The sequence below is a fragment of the Mytilus galloprovincialis genome, chromosome 6 (assembly GCF_965363235.1).
Source record: "Mytilus galloprovincialis chromosome 6, xbMytGall1.hap1.1, whole genome shotgun sequence".
In the NCBI taxonomy this organism is placed as follows: domain Eukaryota; kingdom Metazoa; phylum Mollusca; class Bivalvia; order Mytilida; family Mytilidae; genus Mytilus; species Mytilus galloprovincialis.
Window position 1 is genome coordinate 82,684,344 of NC_134843.1, and position 15,611 is coordinate 82,699,954.

The following is a 15,611-nucleotide window of genomic DNA, read 5'->3' on the forward strand; positions in this document are numbered from 1 at the left end:
AAGTTTTCAGAGTCCTTGACCTCAAGTGTTCTTAGACTGATGCAATAATTTGAACGATGAAAAACTGAAAAATCAAGGAAACTCCAGCTGCTATTTAATTTATCTGTGATAAAATCAGCAACTTTATTGTTGATCTTAAATTTTAAGAATGGAGGACGACGAGCTGGTAAGAGGATTGAAAAATAAATGATAAAATGATTTTTTGAGCCGGGAAATTATATGAGAAAAATATGGCGACTTCCATCCTAGTTCACACGTGTAGTAAATTATTCGAGATGAGCATATAATTTGGTTATGATAAAGTAACTTTTTTTTTCTTTAATATATGGTTGTTGATGTAAATCATAATATATTGCTGAAGATTGGTCTGCTTAAAAACGGAATCTCACGAAATTATGTCATATCTGGGTTGGTTTGGCCTTATAATTTTTTTGTGTTCGTCCCTGAACCACATTCACCTATATTGTTTTACCATGATGATGTTTGCAATGCAGCCAATATTGTCCACAATACAATGTACCTCCTTTTGACAAAATTTAATTCAGTTATGGTTTATAAGACAGTTATGTCTTCTAGACAATTTTATCACTCAATATTGTTACCATTTAAACATGTTAAACAAAAAGTATGAAGTTGGAACAGACTTGTATCTGTATTTCCCACTTCTGTAAATAGATGGGTATGTCACAGATTCCTTTTGGCTATTGTGTAATAGTCATGCTTGCTGGGGAGTGCTGATTTCAATTCTATAGTTGTAGTGATGCACACTACCGAGTCATCCAGAGGGTTCCAATCTATAGCACCTGCGCACAAAATAGTTTTTAACTGGTCCTATTTACTGTTTTGAACTAATAATTACGTAAGACTGCTCGTTTGTTGTTAGACTTGTTGGTCTATAATGTTCTTAATGATAAAGTTGTTAAAAGGTTGTTGCTTTGATTTGTCGTTTTGGTCTGTGGAATTTAATAAGGTTGTCTAGAGGGAGTGCTTGTATCTTCCATTCAACCACTTCGAAAAAGAAAATCAATCGTATCGTTCTTTATAACCTCATCATAGTACTTTAACATGGTGAATGTACAAAATGTCAATAATATAAGCAAGAAGAACTCATCAATAGAAATGGTCTGTTGATAACATCAATGTTATTGCTGTGATATCAAGATCGAGTTTAGTTAGATACTTATTGACATTGGTCTAGATCACAGGATTTTTATTTTTAGTAAGGTACTTCATATTTTAACCCTTCTTGAATCATGTTATATAAGTATTCATAAAACGTTTTGTAATAAACTATCTACCAAATTAGTATAACTTTTCAGAAAAAAATAAGGAGATAAAATTCTGTTATATTATCTGCTAGGCTATAAATAAACATACAAATCATTATTGCATCAGACATGGTTTGGTATAAAAGAAAGACTGCAATATAAATTGAGAACATTTATCTTTAAAATATCAAAGGAAACATATATAATAAATATAGCTCTAATCCTCTTCTATACAGGAATATTGTGATATGATTTGAGTAGTGAAAAAAGATCAATAATTCATTGTTATTCTAGATCTGCAGAAATAAAATTATGGTTTATGATAGAGAAAAGGTAAGTTCCTTAAATGTGTATATTTTGAAAAAAAATCACATTTATGAAATTGTCAATACAAATTTTGTATGGGCAGTCCTGGCAGTATGAGGCATAAAAACTATGAAAAAAATGTATAGGAAAATCAACATAGGTTTTGATTTCATTTTTTAATTCAAAGTAAGGTTTTATAATATATTTTTGTGATGTAATATCTATTAAAATGAGACAAAAATTAAGATGATGCAACTTCAAAGCAATATTAAGTTTTTTATGAAACTAATTGATGTTTCGAACTCCTGTACCTGTATTTGCATCAGCCAATATTATCATACATTTCTTAAGTACACGAGAGTTAATTTCATTATTTTCATAAATAAATATAATCTATCTTTACAGACACCCTTTGATCCCAATATGATGAAAAAGAAAAAGAAGAAGAAGAAGGTACCATTTGATTTAGATGCAGCTATGGGTGATCCAGAAGGAGCAACAGATGGGGCACCAACCCAAGAAACAACTGAGGAACCAGAGGAAAACAAATCTGAAAATCAAAGGGAGAAAGTAGACGATGGTAAGAAATAATGGGAAGTGTACATGGTGTGCTGTGGATTCATTTATTTTCGTGGATAAGGAGAAAATCTAAGTTCGTGGATATTTAATTTCGTGGTTTTGCTGATGTCTGCATACAAGGCTAATCAAAATTTGTCATTCGTTGAACATTTAATTTCGTGGTTTACCTGTACCCACGAAAATTAGTATCCAAGGAATAATAATGAATCCACAGTATGTGAATAGAAAAAAAATAGTCAGTAACTTAATTACATGTACATGATCTATGCATGTATACTGTCATTCTTTATTAAAATACAACAGAAGGGCATTCAAAATCATAACTCTAAAATAATCTGAGATCATGGCGAAACATGAAAAAGACAAATAATAGTTCACAATACACAACATAGAAAACTCAAGCCTGAGCAACACCAACCCAACTGAAAAATGGGGGTGCTCCAGAACCAGGTATTGCACAAGACAATAAATATCATTAATATTCTAAATGTTCATTATATGATAAATAAAACAGGACATATAAGTTAAAGCATGAACACACAAAGCTACATTGATAATAATATTTATCTGTTTTAGCAACAATAATCAGAATTCTCACTACTCTGCAGAAAGTGAGTCATTCAGTTTTAGCGTCGTGGCACTGTGATGCTATAATAATTTTCTGGACGCTATAATTATTTTGTGGATGCTATTTGAACTTTCATCTAATTACCACTTGTGATCACAGTCTTCCCGATGAACTATTAAATCTACAGGCCCGAAGCTCAATTTTCAATTTTTTTTAGTTAGATTCTGTTGGTCTGTAGATATGATTTTTACAGGCCTGAGAGCAATTTTACTAGCCTGGGCTGCCACTCAGCGTGAAGACTGTATCATAAAGACTATAATATCACTTTTAATTGTAATCCCTTTTAGTCAGACAATAGTGTCAATTTAGAGTGATTAAACAGGTTTTTATTGTCCTTCGGGTAATAAGGGTTTGGATACGAATACCCCAAGCTGACACTTGTGACATGACATATACCACATGGTCAAATCACAAATTTCGACATGCAGAAAACATAAGCAGAAAATTATATAACAATTCGAAATCTACGTTTGCATAATGAAAACTCAAAGATACAAACGAATTATCCTTTCAGAAAGAAGTTTGGTCATATATTTTTACTACTTTCAAAAAAAGTTACTATGCATTAAAAACGTCATATGCATTCCCAATCTCTTATCAAACATTGTTTATTTTCGTAAATTTTCCTTCTGCTGTTGAATATTTGTGTAAACTACGGATCAGAACTGGGCCAGATACGTAAAAAAATCTGCATTTTACAATAATAACTACAGATGGACAAACTAAATGGCACAGTAGAGCAAGACAGAAAAAAAGATCTCAAAAGTCAAGAGAATTGCTAGATATTCTTACTAAATGTATTCTTTTTGAAAAATGCATTGTTAATATACTGATTAAAGAAGCTTAACTTTTGTTAAAAATATATCATTTTGATATAAAGAAACAACTGGAACTAATTCATTGAGTACCATGAAACAATGAATTTCATAGACATGACAAATACAAAAAAATGAAATTTTATTGCTATGATACTTTCTCTTCCCATTTGATATAAAATTCATTCATTCATTCATTCTTGAGTTAGGTATGTACTAGGGTAACTGGAACCACACAGATATTTATATTTGGCCGAAGAGGAAAAAAATAATTCTGTAACTATAAATGAATATAGAAAACATAAATTCAAACAGCTGTTATCATGGGTATAGTTTAATTGTATTCTCAGTTATGAATTGAACAGTATAAATAAATAACATAATAAAGCACTACTGCGACGCGACAAATGTTGTTGGAAAAAACAGTTTATTTTGTTTACGCCAAATGTGATGCTATCCAAAATTCCTGGGGAGAACACTGCTTCCTACTCAGAAAGTAAGAGTCATAGGACACCTTTCTCCGAGAATAGAGAGAAGTGAAAGTTTAATTTTGAGATGACTCATGATTTCCAATGATATTCATGCACCAGGTCAATTTCTATCAAACACAGCTCATTTGTCAATCTGGTTGACTTTTCCAACAAATTGACAATGAATTCAATTTCTCAATTTCATAATAATAGCCACACTCTAAACAAATAAGGGCAATGTTGCCTGTGTATGTCCCTGGTACACTATGACTTTACCTTGTATATGAATTCTCTAAAATGCACCTTTATTAAGGCTGCAGGCTGGCATGTTTGTGTCAAACAGTAACTTTTTTTTTTAATACATTGAAAAAAAAGTGTTTATTTGACAGATTATAATATGGTTTCACACAGATTCAGTAATGTGATGTAGAAGAATGAATTTGTTTAAATATTTTCAGATATGTCATTAGAATTTAGCCTTGGAATGAAAAAGAAGAAGAAGAAAAAGAAAGCATTTGATCTGGATGACCTTGGAGATGCTCTGCCTGTAAGTATTAAGTATAAAGTTTAGATCTGGTTTCTATGTTAAATTAGGGGGCTTCAGTGGCCAAGTGGTCTAAGTAGTTCTACTGTATTCACTACACAGCTACTTTTGCATAGGTACTACAATGTATTTCTGTACTAAAAATTTGTAGTACTGGAAATCTACTTTTAATATTCAGTACTATTTTGTTACTCTAAAATTATTGTAATATTTAGGTACATGTATTTTACAGTACTTTATTTGTACTTGAAATTTAGGTACAACAGATTTTTGGTTCCTACCGTTACATTTTCAGCATTTTGGAAGTTTTTCTATTTCAAATCTCTCAAAGTTATGATTTTCAAACATGGAATATTGTATTATTTCTGTACTAAAATATTTAGTACAAATCAAGTACTGTAAAATACAAGTACCTAAATATTACAATAGTTTTAAAGTAAAGAAATAGTACTAAATATTCAAAGTAAATTTCCAGTACTGCATTTTTTTAGTACAGAAATATTTCCTATGCAAAAGTAGCTGTGTAGCCAGTCAACACTGAGGTTGTAAATTCATACCCCGCTCCTGCGGGTGCACTCAACTTCAATCTTAATTGACTAGCATTGTCAGTGTTCCTATTTAAAGTCTGTGGTTTTCTCCATGCACTCCCGCTACCTCCACCTATAAAAACTAACCTCAAAGAAATAGCCCAAAAGTGGTGTTAAAACTCCATCAATCAATCAATGTTAAATGAAAGTGTTGTAAGTTTTTTAAAAGCCTTAAAGTATACTAATGAATATAAAGATACAATTTGTAAGTACCCAAATCATTTTCTGATTGGCCAATATGTTTAAGTGATCTAATTTTAGCAGGTAACACTACCTGACCTTTTAAAATAATTGTATCTGTCAATGTGGTAAATGGGGTCCAATTTAAATCTTAAGACAAGTGTTTTTGAGAGATTTTGTATTTCTATTTATTTTCAAAAAATAATCTTGTCCATTGAGGCAAATACATTTTAGCATTTGGTTGTCTGTAAGACTGTATGAGAATTTTTCCTTGGCTGAGTAATTGAACAACCTGTAATGTCAAACCAAGTTTATTTTTTTTTCAAAACAAGAAGCTATACAAATTGTTTCAGCACTTTAAGTAACTGTGCTTAAGTAAAAATAAAAATGCAACAAATAAATGATATATATGAGAAAAAATTAACAGCTTAATTAAAATGGTGCATTAACACTAAACACATCAAGTAACATACCCTTATTAAAACAAACCTAACAGCATTCTAATCTTGCATTTCTTGTAGTGACAAACAACAATTTTTGAAGGCATAAATACATTTATTTTATAGGAATCACAAACTTCAGAATCTAAAGAGGCCCCAGGGGATCAAGATGGTGGAGCTAATGATGAAGCCCCAGAAGATGAAGATTTCAATTTAGCCCTTCCAACAAAGAAAAAGAAGAAGAAGAAGAAGGTTGACTTCGATGCACTTGAATCAGAAGAACCAATGATGGATGAAGGTAGGAAAACAGTAGTTTAGTAACTTATAAATAAAAAAATATTGTAATTTCTGTTTACTGAATCAGTTGCTGATGAAAAATATTGAGTGGTTGAGAAATGTTGAAATTACGTTTGAAAAAAAGAGGCTGAAGATATCAAAGGTACAATCAAAATTCTTGTCAAACAAGTGACAACACCATGGCCAAAAAAAATATATGAAGAAAAGACAGAAGCTGAGAAGGGAGGGATGTTGTCAACAATTAGTTAAAGCTTGTGATTATGTAAGTTTCAGGGGGAACCACTAATAGTGAATCAATGATATTTTGTATGCAGGTGAGATTATTGGGCTTAACACATTCTGGCAAGTTTAATTGACTTCTGTTTTTCGCATAGTGTACATATTAAAGTATTGCCATTTCAACATCAATATTTGCATTTTACTATCCAAAACACAGTAAAACATAACTCAGTGTCAACAATTTATATATTAATTGAACAGTTGATGAAGCAGAAGAAGCCAAGAAGGAAGAGAGATTAACAGGTGGTAGTTCTGGTAAATCCTGGTTGGACTCAGACAGAGATTACACATATGATGAGGTAGGTTTCCTGTGGTAGTTCTGGGTATCTATACCCCAACTCTAGGATTGGGGTCTATATTGCTTTTAGCGTGTCTATCCCATTGTCCTATTGTATGTCAGTTTGTCCAACTTAAGTATGTCACACTTTTCTCTGGTACTAAATTGAACATATTTGGTCAGCAGCTTATATTAGCATGACTAGCAGATATCTATAATTATACTAAAATTACGAGGTCCAATTTGTCAGCCGTCATCACGTAAAAACGACGAATCAAAGAATTCAACTTTATATACAACTAATATAGTACAAAGGTGTAGATTAAAAATTACACCACTCCAGGCCCTTTTGTTTTCCACGTAATTAATATCGCCAATAATTAGGAAGTTCCGGGTCGAGTCCGATACCGATACCAATAGTATAATCACCTGTTACCTATTACCTTATCTGTACGTTCCGCATCTGACAGGCGCACCACCAAACGGTGTATTCAGGATTAATATGCTATATAAACCGGTCATAATCACAGGGTTGACACTACTAAATTGTCAAATTGTTACCTATTGTAGTATTTTAATCCGTAAGACTTTCTAAGATAACAATTCGAATACTAAAAATCTGGACTAAAAATAAGTTTCAATTTGTTAGCAGGCATGACGTAAAACAGCGAATCAAAGAATTCAACTTTATTTATAACTAATATAGGACAATGCTGTTGATTAAAAAATACTCCATTCCAGGACCTTTTGTTTTCCAAATATTTAATATTACCAATAATTGATAAGTTCCAGTTCGACGGGTTCAAACAGAAAGATTTGAAAGCAGAGAAAATTGTGTATCTTATAATCGGCATGACTTTATCAGATGACAGTACTAATACTAAGATAAGGCTTGCGCATAGTTATATACTTTAATTCAGTCACGGACCCGCGATATCACGGGTGTGTTCTAGTGTAGATTAAGTTTTAAGATTTATTTGGAAAACTATATTTTTCATTCCCAAATTGTAAATACAAGTACTTGCTCAATTGTGTGGCTGTACAGTCTGAAAATAAAATATGAATAATGATACACAGTAAAATGTTAACTATTTTTTTTTTAAGTTACTGACTCGTGTGTTTGATATAATTAGAGAGAAAAATCCAGATATGGTGACTGGTGAAAAGAAGAAATTTGTTATGAGACCTCCTCAAGTGCTAAAAGTTGGTACCAGAAAATCTTCATTTGCAAATTTTGCAGATATTTGTAGATTGTAAGTGTATACAATTGCTGTTTAGTTTTTGTCAGAAAAATTTTGGGATTGTATGATGGCGTCGTCGTTTGAGTCGTCCAAAGAAACATTTAGGAATTAGGGGCCCCAAAATGAGCATTTTTCTACTTTCAGGATAATAACTTGTATATAACTATTTCAATTGCTCTGAAATTGTACCACAATGTTTAATACCACAAGTAGAAGGTTTGGATTCATTTTGGGGGTTATGGTACCAACAGTTCAGGAATTAAGGGCCAAAAAGAGACCAAAACAATCATTTTGTAGTTTCTGGTCAATTACTTGTATGTAAGAGTATGGATCTATCTGACATTGTACCACAAGGTTCCATATCACAAAAGGAATGCTGGGATTGAGTTTGGGGCTTATTGCTCTATTCATGCAGGAATTAAGGGCCAAAAACAAGCATATATCTAGTTTCCAGATAATAATTTGTTTTTAAGTATATGGATCTCTCTGAAATTGTACTACAAGGTTCCATACTTCACAGGAAAGGCAGGGATCCAGTGTGGTGGTAATTGCTGCAAGGGGGGAATTCAAAAAGTGTTTGGGGGGTCCAATTTTTTTATACAACAGCAAAAATTAAAAAAAATTTGGTCGTATATTGGTATCACGTTGGCGTCGACCAAAGACAGATGGTTTCCGGATAATAACTTTAGTATAAGTAAATAGAAATCCAAAAAAAATTTACACAATGTTTATAACCACAAAAGGAAGGTTGGGATAGATTTTGGCGGTTATGGTCCCAACGGTTTAGAAATTAGGGGCCCAAAACAAGTATTTATCTAGTTATAGGACAATAAGTTGTATATAAGTATTTCAATTGCTCTGATATTGTACCACAATGTTCATACCATAAAGTAGAAGCTTGAGATTTATTTTAAGGGTTATGGGGCAAACAGTCTAGGAATTTAGGGCCAAAAAGGGGCCAAAAACAAGCATTTTTGTAGTTTCAGGACAATAACTTATGTATAACTGTATGGATCTCTCTGACATTGTACCACAAGGTTCAATATAACAAAGGGTTGGCTTTGATTTAGTTTGGGGTTAATATCCCTGAACATTTCGGAGTAAGGGGCCAAAAAGAAGCATTTTTCTAGATCACAGGTAATAACTTGGGTTCAAGTGTATGGATCTCTCTGAAATTATGCTACAAGGTTTCTTACTACAAAGGAAAGGCTGGAATTGAGTTTTGGGGTTCTTGCTTCAAGTTGGGAGGGGGTTTCAATAATTAAGGGGTCAAAAAAGGGGCCAAATAAGCATTTTTGTAGTTTTCAGTCTGACAATAACTTGTGTTTAAGTGTATAAATATCCCTGAAATTATACCACAAGTTTTCATACTACATAGGAATGTTTATGGGGGTTATGGCTCAAATCATTAAGCAGTTAGGAGCAAAAAAGGGGGAAAACAAGGGTTTTTCTGCTTAAAGGACAATGTATAACTCCCTTACAACTGCTTGTTTTCAAAAGTTTAAAGAAGAAATCTTCAATTGCACAGTATTTTGCAATAGATGTGTTATAGATCTTTGACCAAATTTACATTGTGACAAAAACCCATATGTCAAAAATTTGATCACAAGCCAGATTCAGACAGTATCAAGCTTGAATATTGTGACCAAATTTGCCCCAATTGTTCAGGGTTTGACCGCCAACCATTTCAGTCGTATAAAGCTGCGCCCTGCGGAGCACCTGGTTTCAAAATTTTTATAAAGTTTTAAGAAGAAATCTTTTAATTGCACAGTATTGCGCAATAGATTTGTTTTGCGTCAGAAACCCATATTATGTCAAAAATTTTATCACAATCCAAATTCAGACAGTATCAAGCTTGAATATTGTGTCCAAATTTGGCCCAACTGTTCAGTGTTCAACCTTTGTGGTCGTATCAGGCTGCGCTCAGAAAGCATTTTATTATTATTATCAAGCAAAATGGCACTTGACATTATGTGCAAATTCAGTTCAGAAGAATGAGGTCTTGTGAACCATATGCATTGTTTTACCCTTAACTGTACATGGTTAACTGGAATATAAATAATTGCCTTAAAATGTTTCATAGTTTAGCCCAATAAATCTTGAATCAATCTAATGTTCTAATGATTAAGTCAATAAGAGGTATACACTTTTGCGGGGGAGTTGGTGTTTAAATTTTTTTTAGGACAATATTATCAGTTAATGTGGAAATGTATATATTTGACAACATATCAAAATCTGCCCTGCTATAAATGCTTCATAGAACATAGAAGACTCTATTTATAATTGACATGAATTTTGGTAGTGTCGGTTTAACTTTTCTACAGTTGTGCCCCTTTATAAATGGCAAAACTTGCTAAATTTTTGTTCGCCGGTTTAGGGGACGTATTATCATTTATGGTATATTGATATCTGACTGTCCATTTGTCTTCTATTGACATGAGAACCCTTTTGGTTTTTATACGACCGCAAAATTTGAAAAATTTTTCGTCGTATATTGCTATCACGTTGGCGTCGTCGTTGTCGTCGTCGTCGGCGGCGTCCGAATACTTTTAGTTTTCACACTCTAACTTTAGTAAAAGTGAATAGAAATCTATGAAATTTTAACACAAGGTTTATGACCAATAAAGGAAGGTTGGGATTGATTTTGGGAGTTTTGGTCCCAACATTTTAGGAATTAGGGGCCAAAAAGGGCCCAAATAAGCATTTTCTTGGTTTTCGCACTATAACTTTAGTTTAAGTTAATAGAAATCTATGAAATTTTGACACAAGGTTTATGACCACAAAAGAAAGGTTGGGATTGATTTTGGGAGTTTTGGTTCCAACAGTTTAGGAATTAGGGGCTAAAAAAGGGCCCAAATAAGCATTATTCTTGGTTTTCGCACAATAACTTTAGTTTAAGTAAATAGAAATCAATGAAATTTAAACACAAGGTTTATGACCATAAAAGGAAGGTTGGTATTGATTTTGGGAGTTTTGGTCCCAACAGTTTAGGAATAAAGGGTCCAAAGGGTCCAAAATTAAACTTTGTTTGATTTCATCAAAAATTGCATAATTGGGGTTCTTTGATATGCCGAATCTAACTGTGTATGTAGATTCTTAATTTTTGGTCCCGTTTTCAAATTGGTCTACATTAAGGTCCAAAGGGTCCAAAATTAAACTTAGTTTGATTTTAACAAAAATTGAATCCTTGGGGTTCTTTGATATGCTGAATTTAAAAATGTACTTAGATTTTTTATTATTGGCTCAGTTTTCAAGTTGGTCCAAATCGGGGTCCAAAATTAAACTTTGTTTGATTTCATCAAAAATTGAATAATTGGGGTTCTTTGATATGCCAAATCTAACTGTGAATGTAGATTCTTAATTTTTGGTCCCGTTTTAAAATTGGTCTACATTAAAGTCCAAAGGGTCCAAAATTAAACTAAGTTTGATTTTAACAAAAATTGAATTCTTGGGCCTCTTTGATATGCTGAATCTAAAGTAAACATGTACTTAGATTTTTGATTATGGGCCCAGTTTTCAAGTTGGTCCAAATCAGGATCCAAAATTATTATATTAAGTATTGTGCAATAGCAAGAAATTTTCAATTGCACAGTATTCAGCAATAGCAAGAAATCTTCAATTGCACAGTATTGTGCAATAGCAAGAAATCTTCAATTGCACAGTATTGTGCAATAGCAAATATTTTCAATTGCACAGTATTGCACAATAGCAAGAAATATCTTATTGCACAATATTGTGCAATAGCAAGAAATTGCAATTGGATTTCAATTGGAGTTATCTTTCTTTGTCCAGAATAGTAGTTGAATCAACTTAAATCATTGTTTTATACAATATACAATGTATATTCACTTTTACTACCAACTGATAGATTAAAACAATCTTTACCATTCAGTAATAACAAGCACTTTTTTTACATTTTAATATTTTATGATGTATTTAAATGAGTAGTTATTGTTGCAAACTTCATTAGAAATTTGAATTGAGATCAGTTTTGAAATAAGGGAAAGGGGGATGTGAAAAAAAAATTGGGGGGTCAATTTTTTTCATTTCAGATTTCATAAATAAAAAGAAAATTTCTTCAAACATTTTTTTGAGAGGATTAATATTCAATAGCATAGTGAATTGCTCAAAGGCAAAAAAAATTTTTTAAGTTCATTAGACCACATTCATTCTGTGTCAGAAACCTATGCTGTGTCAACTATTTAATCACAATCCAAATTTAGAGCTGAATCCAGCTTGAATGTTGTGTCCATACTTGCCCCAACCGTTCAGGGTTCAACCTCTGCGGTCGTATAAAGCTACGCCCTGCGGAGCATCTGGTTATAAATTTTTAAAATTTTACGTTTCTGAGTTACAGAGTTTTATTCATAAAAAAGGGTGATTTGCTAGTTTTTTCGGACAATAGCTAAAAAATGCTTTCAGTTGTTCTCATAAAACTTTGAAGAATTGTTTATATCTACTGATGTAATCTCCCTTTAGTTATTTCCCTTTATAACTTCATATGCAAGTTAGACATGATCTGTTTCCACGTGAAATCATTCCCCTTTATTTGTATTTCAAAAAAATATAATGATTATTTTTCTATCTTGTAGGTTACATCGACAGCCTAAACATGTGTTAGCTTTCTTGTTGGCTGAATTGGGAACAAGGTAAGATAGTAATGAATGAAAAGTTGTTTTCTAGGGCTAAGATAATAACTTACTTGATAAAAACAGAAATTTTGGGAACTCATTATTTAAGACAAGGTGTTAGAAAAAATCTGGTTAAAAGCTTGATATGTCTTTCAAAGGAAAGATGTTCAAATAGTACAGTACAACTTTCAATATAGGCCAGTGAGAAGTGTTTGTTATCAATGTCTTGTAATGAAATGCTTTTCAATCTAGTTATGACTATCAAAACTTTAAAAATACAATCTATATTTTTCTGTTTTGGACATTTGTTGAGTGATGTTACTAGTTTGTATATCATCCTCTTTTGTTGTTTGAGTTGTTGGGTTGCTTTCTGTAGGTGTATACATGTACTCCACATATGATGCTTGTTCTGAAATAGTTACTGTGGATTCATTTATTTTCGTGGGTATCAATTTTTGTGGATAGAGAAAAAAAGACGTTTCGTGGTATACGTAAATTCGTTGATCGCTGATTACAACAAAAAAAATTAGATACGTATTTCGTGGATTTCTTTTTGATTTAGGAGATCATATAACATCCTTGGTTCGATCAATAATAAAAACAAAACAAAAAAGAAGGAATTCATTGAAAAAGTTTTGAATTGTCAAAATCCTCGCTTAATTGGTCATTCTAGGTTAAAGTGTTCATTGATAACTTCGATTACAATAATGGGCAGAGACAACTAATTATTTGTTTGTTTTACAATTTATGAATTCTTGTCTGAATTCTATAAGGCATTCAAAACTTTATGATTGAAAGCTAATTTCCCTAATCACGATATAATAAACAGTGATATAAGTATAAGGTGTGAAAATAAATGTTCCTGTCATAAACAATATTACCTACGGGCAATATCCCCGTACTTAATCCTATTGATTTTTAATCACAGGTAAACCAAACTATGACACGGTAATTAACAACTTGCAGTTATTTTCCATGAACAGTTTTAATCAATTTTAAAAAGTTAATTATCACTGATATTCGATATATTTATTATCGATTTAATCAAAATACTTGTATCTTCTTTTAATAAAAATCACGTGTTATGTTACAATATTTATCGCTAGTCAACACTATACTAGAACTGCATAACATAACCGGAAATAAACATCCAACTCCATACACATTTCTCGGGATTATTCTTCGTTGAATTCTTAAATTCGTGGTTCGCTGTGACCCACGAAACCCACGAAAATTGGTATACCACGAATAAAAATGAATCCACAGTAATACATGTACTTAGAACCACACCATAGAGGAGATTTCAAGCAACTTTCTTGATAAGGCCTTGACATATATTAGACATCAATACAATTTCAAGTTTGGTAAGACAAATGCAATCTAAATAAATTTCTGGTTTCAGATAATTATCAATTCACATCATTGTATCTTTTAATAGCATAAAAACATGAAATTATAATTTGTCAAACTTTCATGTGCAGCTAGCTAAAACCATATGATTGGCTTACATTCGCTTCATTATGAATGGTCATTCAAACGATTTAACTGTCGTCTTACTTCCTACTTTTCAAGTATTTTCATCATTGACATAATATTTTATCTTGCAGTGGTTCTGTTGATGGTAATAATCAGTTGATTATCAAAGGCAAATATAACCAGAAACAGATAGAAAATGTCCTTAGAAGATATATCAGTAAGTATAGATTATTTGTCGTCCCATCATTTGTATCACTTTGCTCAGCTCTTAATATAAATACATATCACAGCCTTGTGACCTCAAATATGTTGAACCGGCATTAATGACTTTGACTGGGACATATCACTGATGTCATAATACATGAACCGACGTTGATAAATTTGTTTTATCAGGTCATTTTCTAGTTTGCTGGTGAAACAAAGAATAATTTGTTTCTTTCACCAGAATAATTTGTTTCTATCATGCAAAACACACAAATACAACCCAATAAATCGATTATCAGGTTGTCTGCATAGCTGCTAGACACAATATGTTCAAATGATGTGGATATAAGCAATTATAGGTCACCATACAATCTTTAACAATAAGAAAAGCTTATATTGTAGAGACAGCTATAAAAGGCCCTGACATGAAAAATGTGAAACAATTCAAACAAAAAAACTAATGCCTTTTATTATATCAATACAATTTAGAAAGAAACAAATATGACAGACATGAATAAACAACAACCACTGAACTACAGGCTCCTGATTTCAGTACAGACATACAAAGAATTGCTCAACTTCAGTAATACTGATACATGTATATTCTTACACATAATGCCCATGTATGAAATTTTCAAATCAAAGCACCATGCAATTTTGGTGTCAACATTCTTTGATCATGTTCTGTTTATCCAGGGTTATTGTTTCACACATGTTTCTATGGGGAGAAATGTTGTTAAAAATAGAGGTAAGTTTTTCCTTTACCAAAAAAGTTTCATCTAAAATCACACCTGTAGACAAAGCTTGTTTGCCATATTTAAAAGAAGTTTGCAGTTTGAAAAGTATGCTCTATATTTAATGAGACTATATTTTTTATTTGCAGAAGAGTATGTTACCTGTCATACTTGTAGGTCACCTGACACGTTGCTTCAAAAAGATACTAGACTTTTCTTTCTACAGTGTGAAACATGTGGATCTCGATGCTCTGTCGCTAGCATCAAATCTGGTTTCCAGGCCGTCACAGGAAAAAGAGCTGCAATACGGGCGAAAACCACATAAGACAATCATGGCAGAGCTTAATAATATGGATAAATATATTGTCTTTAAATGGCTTAAAAAGCTTTTATCACTTGTCACTAATAAGTCAAAACAGTTTAAATGTGATCATCTGTGTACTTGTAATGGTACAATTAATCTGAATGTTGTTGATAGTTTGGTGACGTTATGTCAGATGAATGCCAGTGGATATAAAGAGGAAGATTGGTTGAAAGGACTGATGATGATTAGTGTATTTCATTGGATAATTCAGCATTTAAGAGATCAGTGTATCTTAACTATTCTTAATTTATACAGTTATAATGATATTTCTTTCATAAATTTTCATTCAAA

The 15,611-nt window shown here is 32.1% G+C and overlaps 1 protein-coding gene across 2 annotated transcripts; it reads left to right on the forward strand.

Moving 5' to 3' along the window:
• On the forward strand, positions 1-15,611 carry LOC143080509 (eukaryotic translation initiation factor 2 subunit 2-like). 2 transcript variants are annotated; one of them, XM_076256379.1, is made up of 9 exons: positions 1-166; positions 1,980-2,154; positions 4,525-4,613; positions 5,944-6,115; positions 6,595-6,692; positions 7,775-7,923; positions 12,504-12,560; positions 14,150-14,235; positions 15,106-15,611. In XM_076256379.1, exons 1-9 carry the CDS (start codon positions 149-151, stop codon positions 15,279-15,281), a joined length of 1,020 nt encoding a protein of 339 aa, XP_076112494.1. In that variant the 5' UTR covers positions 1-148; the 3' UTR covers positions 15,282-15,611. The 2 variants fall into 2 exon arrangements, with proteins under 2 accessions (XP_076112494.1, XP_076112493.1); XM_076256378.1 differs by lacking the exon at positions 1-166 and adding an exon at positions 1,566-1,601.

Coding starts and splice junctions, on each gene's coding strand:
- LOC143080509 (XM_076256378.1), top strand. CDS start 1,581: ATGGTTTATGATAGAGAAAAG. Junction 6,693..7,774: donor GAGATTACACATATGATGAG/GTAGGTTTCCTG, acceptor TTTTTTTTTAAG/TTACTGACTCGTGTGTTTGA. Junction 7,924..12,503: donor TTTGCAGATATTTGTAGATT/GTAAGTGTATAC, acceptor TCTATCTTGTAG/GTTACATCGACAGCCTAAAC.